This window comes from Oncorhynchus mykiss, chromosome 28 (genome assembly GCF_013265735.2).
Source record: "Oncorhynchus mykiss isolate Arlee chromosome 28, USDA_OmykA_1.1, whole genome shotgun sequence".
In the NCBI taxonomy this organism is placed as follows: domain Eukaryota; kingdom Metazoa; phylum Chordata; class Actinopteri; order Salmoniformes; family Salmonidae; genus Oncorhynchus; species Oncorhynchus mykiss.
Genome location: NC_048592.1, coordinates 21,112,872 through 21,133,932, shown reverse-complemented (window position 1 = coordinate 21,133,932; position 21,061 = coordinate 21,112,872). Strand labels below are relative to the sequence as shown.

Here is a 21,061-nt window from a genome sequence, read left to right as displayed (position 1 = left end):
AACAACCCTCTCTCTGTGATGAATGACATCATTCCCCTCCGGCGTATAATAAAATATCCTCCAAACATCCCCTGGAACCTGATCAAATAAGGATTTTTCTAAACTGGGTGGGTCGAGCCCTGAAAGCTGATCGGCTGTCAGCAGTGGTATATCACATCAAAGTTTATTTGTCACGTGCGCTGAATACAACAGTGAAATGCTTACTTACAGGCTCTAACCAATAGTGCGGAGGAAAAAAAGTGTGTGTGTAGGTAAGTAAACAAATAAAACAACAGTAAAAATACATTTGAAAATAAGAGTAGCAAGGCTATATACAGACACCGGTTAGTCAGGATTATTGAGGTAGAATGTACATGTGGGTATGGTTAATGTGACTGTACATATATGATGAACAGATAGTAGCAGTAGCGTAAAAGAGGGGTTGCCGGGTGGTGGGACACAATGCAGATAGCCCAGTTAGCCAATGTGCGGGAGCACTGGTTGGTCGGGCCAATTGAGGTAGTATGTACATGAATGTATAGTTAAAGTGACTATGCATATAAGATAAACAGAGAATAGCAGCAGCGTAAAAGAGGGGTTGGGGGGGGGGCACACAATGCAAATAGTCCGGGTAACCATTTGGTTACCTGTTCAGGAGTCTTATGGCTTGGGGGTAAAAACTGTTAAGAAGCTTTTTTGTTCTAGACTTAGCACTCCGGTACCGCTTACCATGCGGTAGTAGCTGGTGTAGAGGTCCTGGATGGCAGGCAGCTTTGCCCCAGTGATGTACTGGGCAGTACGCACTACCCTCTGAAGTGCCTTGCGGTCGGAAGCTGCCGTACCAGGCAGTGATGCAACCGGTCAGGATGCTCTTGATGTTGCAGCTGTAGAACCTTTTGAGGATCTCAGGACCCATGCCAAATCTGTTTAGTTTCCTGAGGGGGAATAGGCTTTGTCGTGCCCTCTTAAAACCAGTTAAGTCTATAGGGGCGCTATTTCATTATTGGATAAAAAAAACGTGCCCGTTTTAAGCGCAATATTTTGTCACGAAAATATGCTCGACTATGCATATAATTGACAGCTTTGGAAAGAACACAGTCTAACGTTTCCAAAACTGCAAAGATATTATCTGTGAGTGCCACAGAACTCATTCTACAGGCGAAACCAAGATGAAACTTCGAACAGGAAATGAGCAGAAATCCTGAAGCTCTGTTTTCAAATGTCTCCTTATATGGCTGTGACTGCAGCAGGAACGAGACTGCCCTTTCTGTCGTTTCTTCAAGATGTCTGCAGCATTGTGACGTATTTGTAGGCATATCATTGGAAGATTGGCCATAAGAGACTACATTTTCCAGGGGTCCGCCCGGTGGCCTTTGTCTAAATTCGTGCGTAATCTTCAATTGCGGTCATTTTCTCCTGGGATTCAGAACAGAAAGCACACTTCCACGAAGGATATATCACCGAAGAGATATGTGAAAAACACCTTGAGGATTGGTTCTAAACGTTTGCCATGTTTCAGTCGATATTATGGAGTTAATTTGGAAAAAAGTTTGGCGTATTGATGACTGGATTTTCGTTTTTTTTGGTAGCCAAACGTGACGCACCAAACGGAGCGATTTCTCCTAAACAAATAATCTTTCAGGAAAAACTGAACATTTGCTAACAGAGTCTCCTCATTGAAAACATCTGAAGTTCTTCAAAGGTAAATTATTTTATTTGAATGCTTTTCTGGTTTTTGTGAAAATTTTGCCTGCTAGATGCTAACGATAATGCTAACGCTAAATGCTATGCTAGCTAGCTACTGTTACACAAATGATTGTTTTCCTATGGTTGAGAAGCATATTTTGAAAATCTGAGATGACAGTGTTGTTAACAAAAGGCTAAGCTTGAGAGCTAGCATATTTATTTCATTTCATTTGCGATTTTCATGAATAGTTAACGTTGCGTTATGGTAATGAGCTTGAGTCTGTATTCACGATCCCGGATCCGGGATGGGTAGATCAGAGAGGTTAATGACTGTCTTGGTGTGTTTGGACCATTCTAGTTTGTTGGTGATGTGGACACCAAGGAACTTGAAGCTCTCAACCTGCTCCACTACAGCCCCGTCGATGAGAATGGGAACGTGCTTGGTGCTCCTTTTCCTGTAGTCCACAATAATCTCCTTAGTCTTGGTTACGTTGAGGGATAGGTTGTTTTTCTGGCACCATCCGGCCAGGTCTCTGACCTCCTCCCTATAGGCTGTCTCATCGTTGTCGGTGATCAGGCCTAACCACTGTTGTGTCGTCAGCAAACTTAATGATGGTGTTGGAGTAGTGCCTGGCCATGCAGTCGTGGGTGAACAGGGAGTACAGGAGGGGACTGAGCACGCACCCCTGGGGAGCTCCAGTGTTGAGGATCAGCATGGCAGATGCGTTGCTACCTACCCTCACCACCTGGGCGCGGCCCGTCAGGAAGTCCAGGATCCATTTGCAGAGGGAGGTGTTTAGTCCCAGGTTCCTTAGCTTAGTGATGAGCTTTGAGGGTACTATGGTGTTGAACGCTGAGCTGTAGTCAATGAATAGCATTCTCACATAGGTGTTCCTTTTGTCTAGGTGGGAAAGGGCAGTGTGGAGTGCAATAGAGATTGCATCATCTGTGGATCTGTTTGGGCGGTATGCAAATTGGAGTGGGTCTAGGGTTTCTGGGATAATGGTGTTGATGTGAGCCATTACCAGCCTTTCAAAGCACTTCATGGCTACGGACGTGAGTGCCACGAGTCTGTAGTCATTTAGGCAGGTTGACTTTGTGTTCTTCGGCACAGGGACTATGGTGGTCTGCTTGAAGCATGTTGGTATTACAGACTCAGGGACATGTTGAAAATGTCAGTGAAGACACCTGCCAGTTGGTTAGCACATGCCCGGAGCACACGTCCTGGTAATCCATCTGGCCCCGCAGCCTTGTGAATGTTGACCTGTTTAAAGGTCTTACTCACGTCGGCTACGGAGAGGGTGATCATACAGTCGTCCGGAACAGCTGATGCTCTCATGCATGCCTCAAAGAGAGCATAGAAGTGATTTAGCTCGTCTGGTAGGCTCGTGTCACTGGGCAGCTCGAGGCTGTGCTTCCCTTTGTAGTCTGTAATAGTTTGCAAGCCCTGCCACATCCAACGAGCATCGGAGCCAGTGTAGTATGATTCAATCTTAGCCCTGTATTGACGTTTGATGGTTCGTCGCAGGGCATAGCGGGATTTCTTGTAAGCTTCCGGGTTAGTGTCCCGCACCTTGAAAGTGGCAGCTCTACCCTTTAGCTCAGTGCGAATGTTGCCTGTAATCCATGGCTTCTGGTTGGGGTATGTACGTACAGTCACTGTGGGGACGATGTCCTCAATGCACTTATTGATAAAGCCAGTGACTGATGTGGTGTATTCCTCAATGTCATCGGAAGAATCCCGGAACATGTTCCATTCTGTGATAGCAAAGCAGTCCTGTAGTTTAGCATCTGCTTCATCTGACCATTTTTTTTATAGACCGAGTCACAGGTGCTTCCTGCTTTAATTTTAGCTTGTAAGCAGGAATCAGGAGGATAGAGTTGTGGTTGGATTTACCAAATGGAGGGCGAGGGAGAGCTCTATACGCATCTCTGTGTGTGGAGTACAGGTGATCTAGAGTTTTTTCCCTCTGGTTGCACATTTAACATGTTGATAGAGATTTGGTAGAACATATTTAAGTTTCCCTGCATTAAAGTCTCCGGCCACTAGGAGCGCCGTCTCCGGGTGAGTGGTTTCCTATTTGCTTATTTCCTTATACAGCTGACTGAGTGCGGTCTTAGTGCAGGCATCCGTCTGGTAAATAAACAGCCACGAAAAGTATAGCTGAGAACTCTCTAGGCAAGTAGTGTGGCCTGCAATTTATCATAATATACTTTTGGTGAGCAAAATCTAGAGACTTCCTTAGATTTCGTGCACCAGCTGTTGTTATCAGACCGTATACCACGGGTATGACAAAACATTTATTTTTACTGCTCTAATTACATTGGTAACCAGTTCATAATAGCAGTAAGGCACCTCAGGGGTTTGTGATATATGGCCAAAATACCACAGCTAAGGGCTATATCCAGGCACTCCACAATGCGTCATACCTAAGAACAGCCCTTAGCCATGGTATATTGGCCATATACCACATCCCCTGAGGTGCCTTATTGCTTAAGTAGAAAACAACGGCAGGGAGGGAGAAAAACAAGAAATATCTGGGAATAATAGTTTCAGCTGGAGAGTTACTGTGACTGTCTGTGGAGGTGTCCCAAACTGCACCCAATTCCCTGTACAGTGCACTACGTTTGACTTTATTTTTCCCCATAGGGCACAATCAAAAGTAGTGCACTATTTAGGGAATAGGTTGCCAACCAGTGAGTATGTGCTCCAGAGCAGACTGGTTTGTGGAAACATTAAATACACGGGCGTGTGTCACATCTGGAGCAGAGCAGCCGATAGATAAGCTAATAAAGCTGATTCAGGAGGCAGGCAGGAGGCCCTGCTCATGGCTTAGGCATACTCTTCCTTCTGTCTGACAACCAGCGGGAGTGATCTATGGCCTGCCCGCCTAACACACCTAATGCCCCTCTCCACCACATAATGGCACAGAGAGGTGGCTGTCGCGAATATGTGTGTGTGTGAGGGAGATGGACCGTGTGTGTATGTGTGTGTAAGAGGGGAGGCAGGGAGCCTCAACAGGGTTACAGCGATGAATCAACCTAAGCTGTCATGCTCCTGGCTTCACCACTTAGGGAGCGCTCACCTGTCTTTCTTCATGCCGACACACACACACCAAAAAAAGAGCAACTCGCTATTCCTACACTCACTTAAGCCTAAACCCCCGACACTGTTATCCTTATGGACACAAGGCTTTCCCTCCCTAACCCTCAGACAGTCACTGTGTTTACATCGGTCTGTCTGCCACACAGACGGATCATAACCACACTGCCCCAGAGGATGTGCTGCTGATGAATTCATCCTCCCACTCTGCACACACACATTCATCCTGGGTACACACACTGTCACCCAGGAAGAGGGGTGGAGGGATAGGGCCAGATACGTGATCACAGTGTACCAATGAGCCCAGATCAGGGTCATTCCCTTTATAGTACACCACTTCTGACCAGGGCCCGTAGGGCTCCGGTCAAAAGTAGTGCACTATAAAGGGAATAGGGTGCCATTTGGGACGCAAGCCAGATCAATACACCTCAAGCTGCTTTGCTTATGCACCAGTTCAGTTCTCCAGCAGCAGGCTGATATTTAATATGTGGCTAGACCAGCTCTACTCTAAGCTGAGCAACTTCCTCCTGATTGATTCATTTAAATTAAGCATTTAGCCTGCCAGGCAGGCAGGGCAGCCCTCCCAAGAGTGTGTAGAAAAGTGTGTGTGTGTGACTACGGGCGCTAAGAGAAAGAGGAAATAAACATGTGTGTGTGGATTTAGAAAACACTTGCTACTCTCGTACTACTAGGCAGTTTAACATGAGCCCTTTACAGGAAGTCAATGATGATGATGGCGGCTGAGGGAGAGTAAGAAACTGAGCCGTTTGGCTGCTTTATTGAAAACAAAACAATCATTTATCTCAGTCAGAGTCAGCAGGGGAAATGGACACTGAGGAAAGGAAATGGCCAAATGAGATGTGAGGAAGGAGTCAGAAGTAGTCAGTAAGTCAGTCAGTCTCTGAGGCTTGGACAAGTGAAGGCAGCAAGGAAGAAAGGGATTGTGATGGAAGGCAGTGGCAGACTGCAGTTTTGACCTGTGGCCATGTTTAAGATAGGGGTGGGGGGAAACTGAAGCAACTGAGCCAAAATGGGGCGCAAAAGGAGCAAAGGGGGGGAACATGGAATATGCCAAACATGCAGAAGCAAGCAATCAACCAAAATCCCTCTCTCTCTCCACTTGCTGTGCTGCTCTGACCCCAATTACCCATTCAGAGGGGCCGGCAATGCTGCTGCTGGTGGAAATTGTTTTCTGGGCACCGCTTGTCGGGGAATATGGATGAGGACATGGAGATGAGGGAATTAGAGGGGCTGCCCTTTCACATGAACAGGTTATTCACATTTATCTGCTGCTTGGCAGGGAGGGGCTGGGGAGACTGGAGCTGGGCTTCTACTAGGAGGTCTGCTGCTAGGTAGGTAGCAGGAGGGAGGTAGTGTGTGTGCTTATGTGGTGAAATTAGGATTCCTGCGTGGTGCTGTGTGTCTGGCCCAGATGGAGCACACGGCTACAGAGAGAGGATCAATACCACGGGAGCCTCTCTGTGATCAGACCAGTGGATGAAGTGAGTCAAAGCAACAGATTCACCGGCTATCTCACCGCAGGAGGAAAAATGACCACACAAAATGCATCATTTATGACCCAACCGGCCGGGTGCAGGAAGGAAAGAAAACTAATTTGAGAGTAATAGAAACGAGATAGGAAAGGGCTTGGGAGGGTGAGTGTGCTCTGGGGCTGAGAAGAGGGGAGGACGGGATGGTTCTTACTTCTCTATTTCACTGTTTTTACAGGTCCGGGGCGCGTTGGAGGATGAGCAGGCGGCGTTGGGGTCCTGAGGCAGCTGCTGCTTGCTGCTCTCGCCATTGCTGGTGGAGGGCATCTCTGCAGAGAGAGATGTGGAACTATGACCTTGACATTAAAAACGGTCAAAAGATTTCAATATGGTAACCATAAAAACAGATGATGACATCTTGTTCCAAGCCTCAACTCACCATCACTGGCCCATTTGGAGAACTCTGCCGCTATTCTGTTGGACGGCATTCCACCACTGAAAGAGCAAACAAAACCCAAAGTCATGAGAAGGAGCACAACGCCACAGAGCACAGTCAGTAGAGTAGACCAGAGTGGACTTGAGTAGAGTGGTAGTAGTGAGAACCTACTTCAACACCGCCCCGCGCAGGGCCTCCCGTTCTTTGGCTTCTCCTTGGTCCTCTCCGGAGCAGGGAATGATGTCTGCCTCTGTGTACTGGGCCTTGCCGTACTCCAGCGTGTCGTCTCCATCCACGTCCAGGTCGGCGTCGCTGTCGTGGCTCTCCTTCGTGCTACACATGGCAAAGCCTGTTCCTGAGGAGCGGGAGGGGGGAAGAGGGAGGGAGGGGAGAGCGGAGGGGGGCAAGGTCATTGCCTAGGCTCTGTCAGACCATGCAACCGTCCTTAATATTGTGGAGGGAAATACAAATGCGTTTAAACACTGTATATACACTTCACAACCTCTGAAGCAGGCAGTTATGTCATGTCAGACAGGATGACAGTGTAAAGCAGGGCTCCAACAGTAGCAAGCCCTTCTTCCAGACCCCGTCTCCCTATCGCTCTCTCTACACACGTAGACCAGCAGGGTAAGAAAGATCTGAGCTAGCTATTAAACCGGCTGCTAAAGCAGACTGATTGAAATAGACATGTTGAGATGCTGCAATCTCCCCCTCCCTCCCTGTAAAGTGTTGTTGGCTGTCAGCGGCAGACAGAGGGAGGAGGTTTACTGGGTTGTGTCAGCTGTCTGTCAGCTGCCAGTGGCTGGTTATCTGGTTATGGGAGCGTGGCAGTCTGGGGGGGGGCTGGCTGACTGGCGGTAGATCTGACTGGCACCTCTATAAACCCTGTGATGAGCGGCCCGCCAGACAAACTCCTGCCTGACTGGCGCTTTCAGCTCCACTTAGGACTTGCCTCTCCCCCTGCCTGTGCTGCCACGGAGACGCACACAGCGCTGGGGGCTGATTGAGTGGTCAGGGACCGAGTGTCTCACTCGTCTAGGACTGGACACTGACAGCTGACGTGTCAGGACAGGAGATGGTACATGGCTGTGGTGGGGTACAGACAGACTGGGCTCATGTGGAGACATAGGTAGACCCATGGATAATGTCCTAAAATCAACCCAGCACAGAGACCCAGAAGGCAGGCATCCTCCTCCCCTCCCTCTGTGAAGGATAGAGGAAGCGGCTGCTGGAGGAGAGGATAAAACTCTGTCCCTGCCCGCCACCAAGGCTAACCCTTTTTACAATGTGCCCATGCTTTTAGTGATCACATAAAAAGGGACCTTTTAAGTTTTATTTGGTCCCTGTGGCTGCGTGGAGCATATGCGAACAATGGCTGTGGTGCATAAATGTCTGTTCAGCTGCTGGTGGCAGAGGCAGTAGTACCAGACAGCTGAGGGGACCAGCAGGCAGCATGGAAGCCTATCCTATCCAGATAGACCACCACCATTCAGGGACTTTGAGATGATTGAAATACTATAGAGCAAGGGATGGGATGTGTTTTTCAAGTCCAAGCCTTTGTCTCTCCCACAGCACAGTCAACCACCTGGACCTGGGGGATGCCTCAAAGGCCGCTGGGAAGGAGGGGAGGAAGGGAGGTATGGCGGCCGGGCCAGGTGGTAAGGTCATAAATTAGATAAACTGCAAATGATGCCCTGCATTTAATTTATCTACTGTGAACGAATGGCGACACGTAGGAGAGGCTAAAATAAATAAATAGATTGTCCCTCCGTCCCGACCACTAATGGCGGCCGCTGGCCAGGCACATTGGGGAGGAGAAAGTGGCAGAGGGTTGGAAGGAACCTGAAATCACTGTTAATCCAATCAATTGATCAGCGTATGGATCCTGCGGCTAGTTAGCGATGCATGGCTGGGATTGGGGCCAGGAGATGGGAGGGACAGAGGCAGAGCAGCACAGCATTGATTTTTCAAAAGGCTGTGGTGTGGTGGCTCTCTGGCTGAGGAGAGAGAGGCTCTAGATGCTTTCACTGTTCCCGACCCACCCACTGACAAGGCCGGGGCCACTGTTGCCCCTAAGAAGTGGACTTTCCACTGCTAAGTGTTACTAGGTAGGATTAGCCTTAAACCCAGTGGGACATGGAGAAATATTTCTCTCAAATATACTTCCCCCAACTGGAACCGACAGGTGTGGGCTGCCTACAACTGCTGCATTCGATCCAATTCAATCTCAATTCACCACAGCGGTAAGTGTGGAAGAAGACTATAAAGACAAGTAGGGAAAACAAGATCCCCATCACACTGATAGTTGACTGATAGAAACTAAAACGAGGGGATGCTGTAAAAGCAAGTGGCATGTAGCCGAACCGTCCGGCTGAAATTGGATTGCCCAAAGTCCGACCCGGTTGATGTCCCATGAGCAGAGAGAAGAGGAGGACTACAGCAGTCTGACGTAACGGATAGTGTCCCAAATGCCACTCTATTCACCATTAAAGTGCACTACTTCTTACCAGAGCCCTATGGGCCATGGTGAAAAACTAAATAGGGAATAGGGTGCCATTTAGGACATAAAGATGCTGTTGGGCTGCCCAGCCTGGTCATGCTGCTCGGCTCAGTTCAGGCCCCATCTCTCCCTTTAACCAGTCTTGGCAGGCAATCTAATCTCCCCTGAAAAGGTCAGCGCCACTATAACTGCCTTTCAGTCACATTATGCACGCCGTTGCACGCGCTCCATCTCTCTCTCCGACCCCAGGGGATAGGCTACTCCCTTTTTGCCCCTCCTCCTGGCAGATCATCTAGGATCAATACTAGGGTTGCACATTTTGGGGAATATTCAGAGGTGGAAACTTTCCATGGGAATTACTGGGAATATATTGGAATTAACGGGAATACATGGGAGTTAACAGAAATATGTAAATGAATATTAATACCATTTAAATGTAATGTTTTTTTTGCATTGGATACATTTACCATATCAAGACAGAAACATAAACCTTTTACCTTATCATAAATTTACATAATTGCAAATGATTAAATCCTTCCAATAGAAAAAAATAGTAATTTAGTTATGAATTGGAACTTTAATTAAATTACTCTTCACTAAAGGGAATATTGAATGATCCCCAATGATCCATCACATCTCCCAAAAACATTTTCAACATACATCTGTAAAATGATAGTCTAGAAACTAAAGCTTTGGTTGTCTTCCTCTCAGGCTTCCATGTCTTCTCCCTGGACCTCCTCAATGTCCACCTCTTGAACATCAGACTCTGAGGCCTCTTCTTCACTGTCATTTTCCAACCCTGTTGAGGATGGCTCATTGTCAGGCTCAAAAAGCATCAAATTTGCCCAGATGGTCACCAATTTTTCAACCCTTGTATTGGTCTGCCTGTAGCGTGCTTTGGTATGTGTGTTCCCAAACAAGAACCAGTTGCGCTCTGAGGCGGCTGATGTTGGTGAAATTTGGAGGATGATGGAGGCAACAGGGGAAAGAGCCTCAGATCCACAAAGTCCCTTCTACCAGGTGGCTGATGAGATATGCTGGCACGCCTGCCATATTGCATCTCCATCCCAAAGCCCTTGCTTGGAAGTGTACTTCACCAGACTGCCAAGAATCTTGCCCTCATCCAGGCCAAGGTGGCGAGACACAGTAGTGATGACACCATAGGCCTTGTTGAGCTCTGCACCAGACAGGATGCTCTTGCCAGCATACTTGGGGTCCAACATGTACTCTGTCGCGTGTATAGGCTTCAGGCAGAAGTATTCACGCTTCTTGATGCATTTCAGAAGTGCAGTTTCCTCTGCTTGGAGCAACAGTGAAGTGGGCAGGGCAGTACGGATTTATTCTCTTACATCTGCAAGCAGAGTCTGAACATCAGAAAGGATGGCATTGTCTCCCTCAATCCGTGCAATGGCTACTGCTATAGGTTTCAGGAGTTTCAGGCTGCTTACCACTTTCTCCCAAAACACATCATCCAGGAGGATCCACTTGATGGAGCTGTCCACATCAGCAAACGGTGATATGGCCATTTCTTGGAGATACGCCTTCCCCTCCAGGAGACTGTCAAACAGGATGACAACACCACCCCAACGGGTGTTGCTGAGCAGCTTCAATGTGGTGCTCTTATTCTTCTCACTTTGCTTGGTGAGGTAGATTGCTACTACAACTTGATGACCATTCACATACCTAACCATTTCCTTGGCTCTCTTGTAGAGTGTATCCATTGTTTTCAGTGCCATGATGTCCTTGAGGAGCAGATTGAATGCATGAGCAGCACAGCCAATGAGTATGATGTGAGGGTAGGACTCGTCCACTTTAGACCAAGCAGCCTTCATGTTCACAGCATTTTCTGTCACCAGTGCATATACCTTCTGTGGTCCAAGGTCAATGATGACTGCCTTCGTCTGTTTTCCCTGGCATCTGTGCTCTTGTAGAATACTGGTTGCGGGATGGAGATGAAGTAGTTAATTATTCCTTGCCCACAAACATTTGACCACACATCAGAGATGATTGCAATACAGTCTGCTTTCTCTATGATTTGCTTGACCTTCACTTGAACGCTGCATCCAGCAAATGAGTAGATAAAGCATGTCTGGTTGGAGGGGTGTATGCTGGGCAAAGAACATTCAGAAATATCTTCCAATACACATTGCCTGTGAGTAGAGGTCGACCGATTATGATTTTTCAATGCCGATACCGATTATTGGAGGTCCCAAAAAAAAGCCGGTACCGATTATTGGAAGACCCCAAAAAAAAGCTGGTACCGATTAATCGGCCGGTTTTTATTTATTTATTTGTAATAATGACAATTACAACAATACTGAATGAACACTTATTTTAACTTCATATAATACATCAAACTGTTGGAGAAGTAAAAGTGCAATATGTGCCATGTAAAAAAGCTAACGTTTGAGTTCCTTGCTCAGAACATGAGAACATATGAAAGTTGGTGGTTCCTTTTAACATGAGACTTCAATATTCCAAGGTAAGAGGTTTTAGGTTGTAGTTAATATAGTATTTATAGGACTATTTCTCTCTATACCATTTGTATTTCATATACCTTTACCTATACCTGACTATTGGATGTTCTTATAGGCACTATAGTATTGCCAGTAACAGTACAGCTTCCGTCTCTCTCCTCACCCCTACCTGGGCTCGAACCAGAAACACAGACAGCCACACTCGAAGCATCGTTACCCATGCAGAGCAAGGGGAACAACTACTCTTAAGTCTCAGAGCGAGTGACGTTTGAAATGCTATTAGCGCGCAACCCGCTAACTAGCTAGCCATATCACATCGGTTACACCAGCCATTAGGCTGATAGGCTTGAAGTCATAAACAGCGCTGTGCTTGCGAAGAGCTGGCAAAATGCACGAAAGTGCTGTTTAAATGAATGCTTATGAGCCTGCTGCTGCCTACCATCGCTCAGTCAGACTGCTCTATCAAATCATAGACTTAATTATAACATAATAACACACAGAAATACGATTATTTGGTCATTAATATGATCGAATACAGAAACTACCATTTCGAAAAACAAAACATTTATTATTTCAGTGAAAAACGGAACCGTTCGGTATTTCATCTAACGGGTGGCATCCCTAAGTCTAAATATTCCTGTTACATTGCACAAAGTTATGTCATAATTACGTAAAATTCTGGCAAATTAGTTCGCAATGAGCCAGGCTGCCCAAACTGCGTGCAAGAGAAGTGACACAATTTCACCTGGTTAATATAACCTGGATTTCTTTTAGCTAAATATGCAGGTTTAAAAATATATACTTCTGTGTATTGATTTTAAGAAAGGCATTGGTGTTTATGGTTAGGTACAGTCGACCATTGTGCTTTTTTCGCAAATGCGCTTTTATTAAATCATCCTCCAGTTTTGCATCGATTATATGCAACGCAAGACATGCTAGATAAACTAGTAATGTCATCAACCATGTGTAGTTATAACTAGTGATTATGATTGATTGATTGTTTTTATAAGATAAGTTTAGTGAACCAGTTGCATACACAGCTCGAGCAGGACATTCATCAGCAATCCTATGACTACGTTCCTCCATTGAGTAAAAAAAACACCTGACTCTTTATGCACTTGGCCAGAATGATTCTGCATCTTTGTTGCATTTTTCACATATGATTTGGCAAATGTACACAGCTTTTCCTTCTACATTGGCTGCAGTGAAATGTCTACACACATCAGATAGTGCCCGTGGCATTTTGCTGTAAAGATTAGAAGAAAAAAAATGTAAAAAAAGAAATACAATTCCATGTACAGACAAATAGTTAACAGGTTAGATTAAACAACTCCTTTATAATAAATGTTTTAAAATGAAACATGTATGGAAACAGGTGAATTAACACTCAGTTAGCAGGCTCAAGCAAGCTAAAACCCACATGGTAGAAAAAACTAACCAGCAGAAATTGTTAACATGTTAGCAATGATTTTAAACACACTTTGCTGTAGGCTACTCTTTTACGAGTTAACAAAAAATAATGTATGTCATATAAAATATATTCAACCCACCCAGTATCGTAATCAAAAATTATCATAAAGCATGTAGTCCTTGGCTCAGACAATGTAGTAGTGTGGGCTCAAAAGCATCTCATTAGTGTAAGATCTTGAGAATCAGCTGTGCATGTGATGGAAGAATGCACTGTGCATGCAGAGGGTTGCAATTCAATTGGGGATAGTTTAACCAAAATATGCCACAAGACCTAGAATGGCCTTATGTGTATCCCACAAAAAAGGTTCACTGTTATAAGCTAACTTTCTTGATGAATTGATGCAAAATTCCCGGGCTTAACTTCCCATGGAAAATTCCCGGAAATATACTGGAAAGTTTCCGACCCTTTCCAGCCCTTAACACACACACTACACAGGTGCACCTAAATGGCACCTGTCCCTCGCATATCCTCCACACTCATTATCATAATCAATCTTGTGCATCTTATTGACATGAACATGTCAAATACATGTGTTCTTCCCTGTGTAACACAGACGTGACTGTGACACGGAACACCTATCTCCATATGTCACCACCATCTGGAGATGAAACAGAGACAACGCTAAGGTTCTGAGCGAGTGGCGAGGGAGGGTCAAGGGACCAATCAACATGAGAGACAGTCTGACCAATAACAGCCGGTTGCCATGGTGCTTATAGCCCTTATCAGTCCACCCCAGTCGGCTCTGGTAATATCCATCATCTCTCTCTGGCATTTACAGGACACGTCTGGAGAGATGATGGGACAGAGATGGCAGCCATCTTTAAAGCCTGTTTACAAAGCAGAGAGTGCCTTCTGTCCCCGCTGTCATCTTCAGTCAGCGGCCCCAAATCCTCTCTCCCAGGATCGGCTCACTTAGCCTTGGTCTTCACTATCAGGCTGCTGGGATCAGATCTGACCCTCTTCCTCAATACATCAGCCTTTAGTGCTTTTCTCTCAGGCCCTCATAAGTCATGTACACAGGAGGACCATGTGAGGGCTGGGCCCCACACGTCTCAAGCAGAAAGTGATCCTGTTCGATTTTCCTCCCTCTCTCTCCTGGTCCTCGACTTTTCTGTGGTGTTTAAACGGCTTCCCTTTGCCTTTCTTCCCTCCCCTCAAAGCGAGAGAGGTGGCGGTGGTGGTGCTGGTGGCTCACAGAGGATAGGCCTCTCTTATCCCATTGAAGCCCCTCATCTCTGTCTCTCCTCCCCGCATCAACCACCCCCCCTGGGCCGGGTAGATGGTGGATTCTGCCTGGCTGGGCCCATTGAACCAAGGCTGACTGCAGCAAAGCTTTCAAGGCAAATCCACCTTCTGAGCTTCTAGGGGGTGCGGGGGGTTGCTTTCAAGTGGTCTCCCCAGGCTGGCTAAGAGCAGCAGAAAGCACCTCTGGCTTTGACCAGCCCTTATCTGTGTCACATCACAGGACGCCGGGCTATCACAGCCAGCCAGAAGGGGTCTGCTGCTCATTAGATGAATGGACAGACAGACAGCCTCCTGCTCAGGAGGTTCAGTCGAGATATCAAATTGATCTGTAGGCTGTTGATGTCTGTCTGGTCAGGTTTGTAGCGAGAGAGAGGGGCCAAAAGGCACACGTCTTGTTGGGCTTTGTAATGCAGTTTTACCGCCTGGATCAAATTTGGGGACTTTGAGAGTTTTAAAGGGGCCCTTAGAGAAGAAGAGGACTCTTCGCTTTCCTGTGATCTGTAGACTCACACCACGAGGACCTGTGGCAAATTCATTTTCATAGCTCTCTCTAGCAGTGAAGCAAAGGCCTGTCTGTTGGACATGAGATAATGAATGCTGACCTATGGCCAAATCATACACTTGTCCAATCAAGCGGACTACACTAGCTATTGATCATGGACCAATGGCCTTCTAAATATTCACAAATCATTTAGGTGAGCACACAGTGGCTAGGCTGGATCAATTCATTACAGCATCTAAATCACAGCCTGCATTTCAAAGTCCCTGTATTGTACTGGGAAATTAAAAAGACATAACTTACAGGTTATTGAGCATTCCAGTCAATATCCCACTGATGTCTCGTTGTCAATGATTACCGATTTGATATTCAATTCTAGCCCTCCCATAAGATAAGATACGTTTTGGGGGGGGGGGGGGGGGGGTGTCGGAGGAGAGAGCAGCCTATGGTCCCTAGTGGGCAGCTTTAGGTCCAGGGCTATAATTGCATTGCTGGGCTGAGGGGAACCTGGGGGTCACTGGCCCATTTCCCTTCCACACACCACTCCTCACAGGTTCAGACGGGTCAATTGCACAGCTAAATGTGTTTTCCTTTCCCTCCTAAAGGGCTGGGGCCAGGACCGGACTGGGCTGTCCCCCGTCTGGACCGGGGCTACATGGACACACACTGCAGCTGGAGAAACAGATATGGCGTGTCCCAAATGGCACCCTATTCAGGTGCACTACTTGTGTACAGAACCCATAGGGTGCACTATGTAGTAGTGCAATATGTAGGGAATAGGGTGTAATTTGGTAAACAGAGCCAAAGCTGTCCACCATGTCTGGCTGCAGCCCTGGGCATGTTAGCCTCTCTGCACCCAGCCACGTCCTTTTAAAAAGGCAATGATACACAGACTCAACCTGTTGTTATACTGAAGGAGAATTGTGACTAGCAGGGAATGTTGTTCAGAGTGGGTCCTGTTGCGTGCTGGAAGGCATTTTGGGTTACTGGCTTTTGACTCTTATCGGTAGGATACTTTCAACTACCCTAAACACTTTGTTATTGCTCAAATGTTGCACAAATGTTTTGTCATTTTAATGTAAGGACCAAAGTAGACTGATTTTCTTAGAGTGAAAAATGTATTTGCGTCCCAATTGGCACCTATTCCCTTTATAGTGCACTACTTTTGATCGGGTCCATAGGGTTGAAGTGCATAGTGTACCTCTGAAGCCTCCTTCCAACAGGGTGGTAGCTCTGACCCTCTTCTGGCCGCACCACTCGTACTCCTCGAAGCGTGTCCCGTTCTCTCCGTCCATGTCTGCAGAGTCATCCTCAGCAAACACACCCTCCCTCTGAGAGAACAAAGACACTGTCAACACTGACCCAGACACGGGGTAGGGCTTGGAGTGGAAAAAATACATAGAAAATAAAAATAGAAAATGATCAGTAATCTTTGTATTCATTAAAATACAAATATTGAATAATATAGATTAATACAAAACTAGCTATGATGCACAATAGGTGTTAGTAAAACTACAACTAATGCATCTGTAAGATTTGGAAAGACCATCACCAAAGTAGGGGGGCAAGTGGAGCATCATGACCAACGTTACAGCCAAGTTTATGAGAGCATGATTAGTATAAATACATCTATCCTATTCTGTGAGCGAAGGAGAAGTGGCTACAATGGCAGTGAGCATGAAACTGTGTTGGTCAGGAGGCCTCACATCTATTCTATTTAGGAAGCAGAGATACTGAGGAGGAAGAAGATTTTCCTACAGGGGAGAGAGGTGGGCTAACTATTTGACAGGAGAGAGAGCTGTTTTCCTAGACTGATGATTCTTTCTGTTGAACATCTAACTGGTACTACAAGTCATCGACATAGAGCAAAGAGAAAAGCTCCTTTTTAAGACAGGAGTAAGCTAGATTCAGTGCTCGGAGGAGAAGTAAAATAAGAGCTTGTCAGGCAACGAAGCCCTGGTGGCTACTGTTTCAATGTGTTCTGAGTCTATGTCATATCTATGTCATTTCCAAGTAGTGTGTACGCTCTGTCAGATCCAGGGGAAAGAGCGAGAGCAGAGTGGATAGACACTAGACAGCATGGTGGTGACTAGTGACTAGAAAGATGGTGATTGGTTGACTAGAGGCCTGTGGCTGAGGGTACGGGTAGGGACGTGAGGCTACCTTGAACAGACATTGTTCCACATGCCTACTCATCTCCTCCTCGGTCCCTGCCAGCGGCGCGCTGCACAGTGGACATACCTGCCCATCCTCTGGCTTCCTGCGTTTCATCTTCCCAATCCGGGCTGAAACACAAAGAAGCAGAGGAAGAGGTGGTTAGAATCATGAAAAAATACACAGCAATCTGGGACTTGTTTTTGTATTTCTGTTTTAAGTGCCGTACTAAAATATCACATCGGTAGGTCCATTGACTTCAGCAGACAGCGATGTGGCTACAATGACATGATTGGTTGAAATGCAGAAAAAGAGTACGCAACCCAAAAAACACAATCAACCGAATGTTCTTGATTAGAATCTGATATAGCCTAATGATATAGCCTTATTTGATCAAATTAAACCCCCTGTCAGTGTGGATAATGGGCTCATAGCAGGCAATACAGCCCAGCGGAATGCCTCTGTCACAACCAGGCTCTCTTTCAATATGGCAACCGGCATTTGACATGGACGAAAAATATATTGTAAATTCATGGTAGTGGTAGTCTATTGGGGGGTTTTTCATCTCCTCTGTCCTCCAGCTGGGTACTGTGTGTCTCTCCTCTGTCCTCCAGCTGTGTACTGTGTGTCTCTCCTCTGTCCTCCAGCTGTGTACTGTGTGTCTCTCCTCTGTCCTCCAGCTGTGTACTGTGTGTCTCTCCTCTGTCCTCCAGCTGTGTACTGTGTGTCTCTCCTCTGTCCTCCAGCTGTGTACTGTGTCTCTCTCCTCTGTCCTCCAGCTGTGTACTGTGTGTCTCTCCTCTATGCTCCAGCTGTGTACTGTGTGTCTCTCCTCTGTCCTCCAGCTGTGTACTGTGTGTCTCTCCTCTGTCCTCCAGCTGTGTACTGTGTGTCTCTCCTCTGTCCTCCAGCTGTGTACTGTGTCTCTCCTCTGTCCTCCAGCTGTGTACTGTGTCTCTCTCCTCTGTCCTCCAGCTGTGTACTGTGTGTCTCTCCTCTGTCCTCCAGTTGTGTACTGTGTGTCTCTCCTCTGTCCTCCAGCTGTGTACTGTGTCTCTCCTCTGCTTGGCAGAAGAGCAGCAGTGAACGCTATTGGCATTCACAACATGTCAGAGAAGTTTGCTGTCTCGCGGGCAATAATGCGGGTCAGCGGAGTGGTGAGGAATCGATGCGCCCCAGGTCTCTTAGAAGATGCCAGTGTCTGGTACCGGAAGATCAGGAATTACAACAGCTAGTGGAGATGCCGCTGTGACAATCCTCCTCAGCGCCACAACTAGTCTAACGTCAGGACCGTATTCATAACGTGTCTCAGTTGTGCCTTTCAGACAAAAAATGAATAAGATTACATGGTCAGGGGGAACCTGATCCTAGACCAGCACTCTTACTCCGAGATGCCCAGGAGACTACAGTCTAATGTTCTAACACCATGCCGTGATGACAAAAAAGAGGGCAATCTATTCTCTTCAACCAGTGAGGAGAAGCTAAACATTGAGCAAGTTCCTCCTCTTTTTTCACAGGATATGGTAATTTACTCTCCTCATAGAAACTAACATTGTTTTAGGAGACGATAGGCCTGAACTAGGTTCCCTCTCTCCATAGGACGGGTAAGGATGGCCTACTGTAGGTCTAGGTCACGTGACTCAACAATCCTTCTACAGCACTAGTCGACAACTCCTCCCACTGCATAATTTGAAATTTAACACAGCAGAACAGTGGCCAATGCGCCGTAAGTCTTTGTCGCTTTTTCTAAACTGCAAATGGCGTCCGGGGACATTAATTTTTAGGTGGCTGTGATTGCGAAAGGGGCCAAGGGGGACCCGAGGAGGGATGGCGAGAGGAGGAAGGACAACGCGCCATAACTTTGGGGAGATTGGGACAGCTACTAATAATCTCTCTCCCAGGCCAGGGAACGGGTGATGGTAATCGAGTAGGGCTTCATTAAACGCAGACAGAAAGGGACGATTAATTAGGCCCGGCACGAGTCGTCCCCCATCCCCCCTCCCCCTCAGAATCATTCAGGTTCCACATGAGAGGTAATAGACATTAATGGAGGCTTGAGTTTAAACAAAGTCGGCAGCGTTTCTTTTCATAGCAGCACTGTGGCTGCTGCCGAGGCTGGTGCAAATGCCAATGGAGGCAGAGAGGGAGCCTGGGGCTGCTGGCTGACAGAGGGGGTGTTGGGGAGAGGACGTGGGGGCAGGCTCTTACCGTGGCCAATGCAGCAGGGGGCAAAGGGGGCTCCATTGTGCAGTCCAAGGGGAGCATTTTTGACACTTTCCTTGGCGTAGCGCCTGCACCAGCAGAGGTCATCGACTGTCAACATATCAAGAAGGTCAAGGGTTAATAGATCCTCTGCTCGTGTAGGCGCTAGGTCAAGGGAACAGCAGGGACGGAGACACACAACGGCAGCCAGGACTCCCGACCCCCCCACCAGCCAGCCCTGAAATCACACTCAGTTGGGCAACAAGGGGCAGGCCTGGCTCTGTAGCTGTAATGTAGGCTAAAGCCTGGAGCTGGTCCACAGTGTGAAGGGCTGTCAGCAAGGCCACACAGGGCTTTGTTCAACATGGGCCACTGGCTATACTTAACCATAATGTGTTATATAGATGGCGGAGCCAAGGTTATGGCTATGCAGGGTAGAAATGCATGGTCAAACCAAACACAACCTGGTCAAGGGTCCACGGACTGACTCTGTCAGCCGGTCCATCCAGACCTACACTATGACTCTGTTCTCACAGTCTTAAGATGCACATTCGCCCCCCCAGTTGCTTGCTGCTTCAACTTTGATTGACAATTCCACCAACTGTAGTGTGGATGATATTTGGTTGAGCAATCAGGTTTTTTCAGTACTGTTCTATGACAATCATAGGCTACTCAATAAATATGAACAGAAGATTATTTGATGAGGAAATGTTTGGTTTTAGGAAATAGCCTTAATAATTTCACAAGCCTTTGGCACCATTTTCACCAAAATGAGCTTGGCTCCAATCATGTCATTGCATACACGTTGGCTGTGAGAAGTTGCAGATTAAGATATACCTGGCTTAAAATCAATATTTACGAATTCTACAGGATGTTGTACCAGAAATGTACTTTTAAAAAATACAAATGTGTAAGATGTTTATGAAGAATAATTAGTAACTTTACAAAGAAAAAGGAAATGTATACATACCATTCAACCGCGTTTGCCTGTTTGCTCGCACTCTTAAAAACGTCTAAAATTAGGAAGAAAGGAAACACACAAAATATGCATTAGATATGGACCTTTCAATTTATATTGTTTATAGATACATTAGTAGCAGTTCAGGGCTGGATTGATTTGGATTCTACAGAGTACCCTGCAAGTTTAAGCTTGATAGTAAACAAAAACGTACTTCTTTTATGGGCTGTTTCGTCTCTTCCATAACAGGGTCGCAAGTTTTTCGTTCAAAGCCTTTTCAAGCCGACAAACTCACTTTTACCCGTCTATCATTTAAGCCTCCCGGTAGTACACCGCACCATGAATACACTTTTGTATCAATAATTTTATAAGGATGCCAAAGGATTGAATGTGGCGCCTACAAAGCAGCTTTGTATATCACCGTCGCCATGTTGGCTTGACGCGTGTCATGTGACTAAACATAGGAGTGAAAGTTCAGAGGACGCCCGATGTTGTTCCACCATTGGCCACTAGGGAGCAGCAATACGTAATACAGTGACTTCAATGGAAGTTCATTTGATTTGAGATTTTAAGATTGATTCAAGTTTGTCTCAAGCAACTTGTAGGGTAAACTAGTTCCGTGCATCATATCTAAACGTCGTTTTTTTTGCAGACAATACTAATAGTTCAAACTTTCATTTCATGAAAATTTGTGTTTAATCATTTTCTCATCATATGAAAGTGACATAGGAAATAGGCTAGGAATTATCCCCGTCTAAACCTGTTTGAAACTGACAGGCATGATCAGTGATTGTGAATACCACTACGATACGGGTTAAATGGGACCACCTATCTTTCTTCTCCCCTCTCTTTCAGAGTGGG

At 46.4% G+C, this 21,061-nt stretch overlaps 1 protein-coding gene across 5 annotated transcripts in view; it reads right to left on the bottom strand.

The window, feature by feature from the left end:
- Positions 1-21,061, bottom strand: part of LOC110508723 (E3 ubiquitin-protein ligase RNF220) — a 191,776-nt gene that overhangs the window by 19,007 nt on the left and 151,708 nt on the right. The window contains exons 6-12 of one of the 5 annotated variants that reach the window (XM_036967080.1): positions 20,213-20,255; positions 19,249-19,353; positions 17,128-17,171; positions 16,088-16,217; positions 6,866-7,049; positions 6,698-6,753; positions 6,473-6,587 (exon numbers count right to left, since the gene is read on the bottom strand). In XM_036967080.1, the coding sequence (XP_036822975.1) occupies positions 6,473-6,587; positions 6,698-6,753; positions 6,866-7,049; positions 16,088-16,217; positions 17,128-17,171; positions 19,249-19,353; positions 20,213-20,255 (677 nt within the window). Of the gene's footprint in view, positions 1-6,472; positions 6,588-6,697; positions 6,754-6,865; positions 7,050-16,087; positions 16,218-17,049; positions 17,172-19,248; positions 19,354-20,212; positions 20,256-20,414; positions 20,671-21,061 lie in introns of those variants that run through there. The other 4 variants (XM_036967079.1, XM_036967084.1, XM_036967083.1 and 1 more) reach the window with 4 other exon arrangements.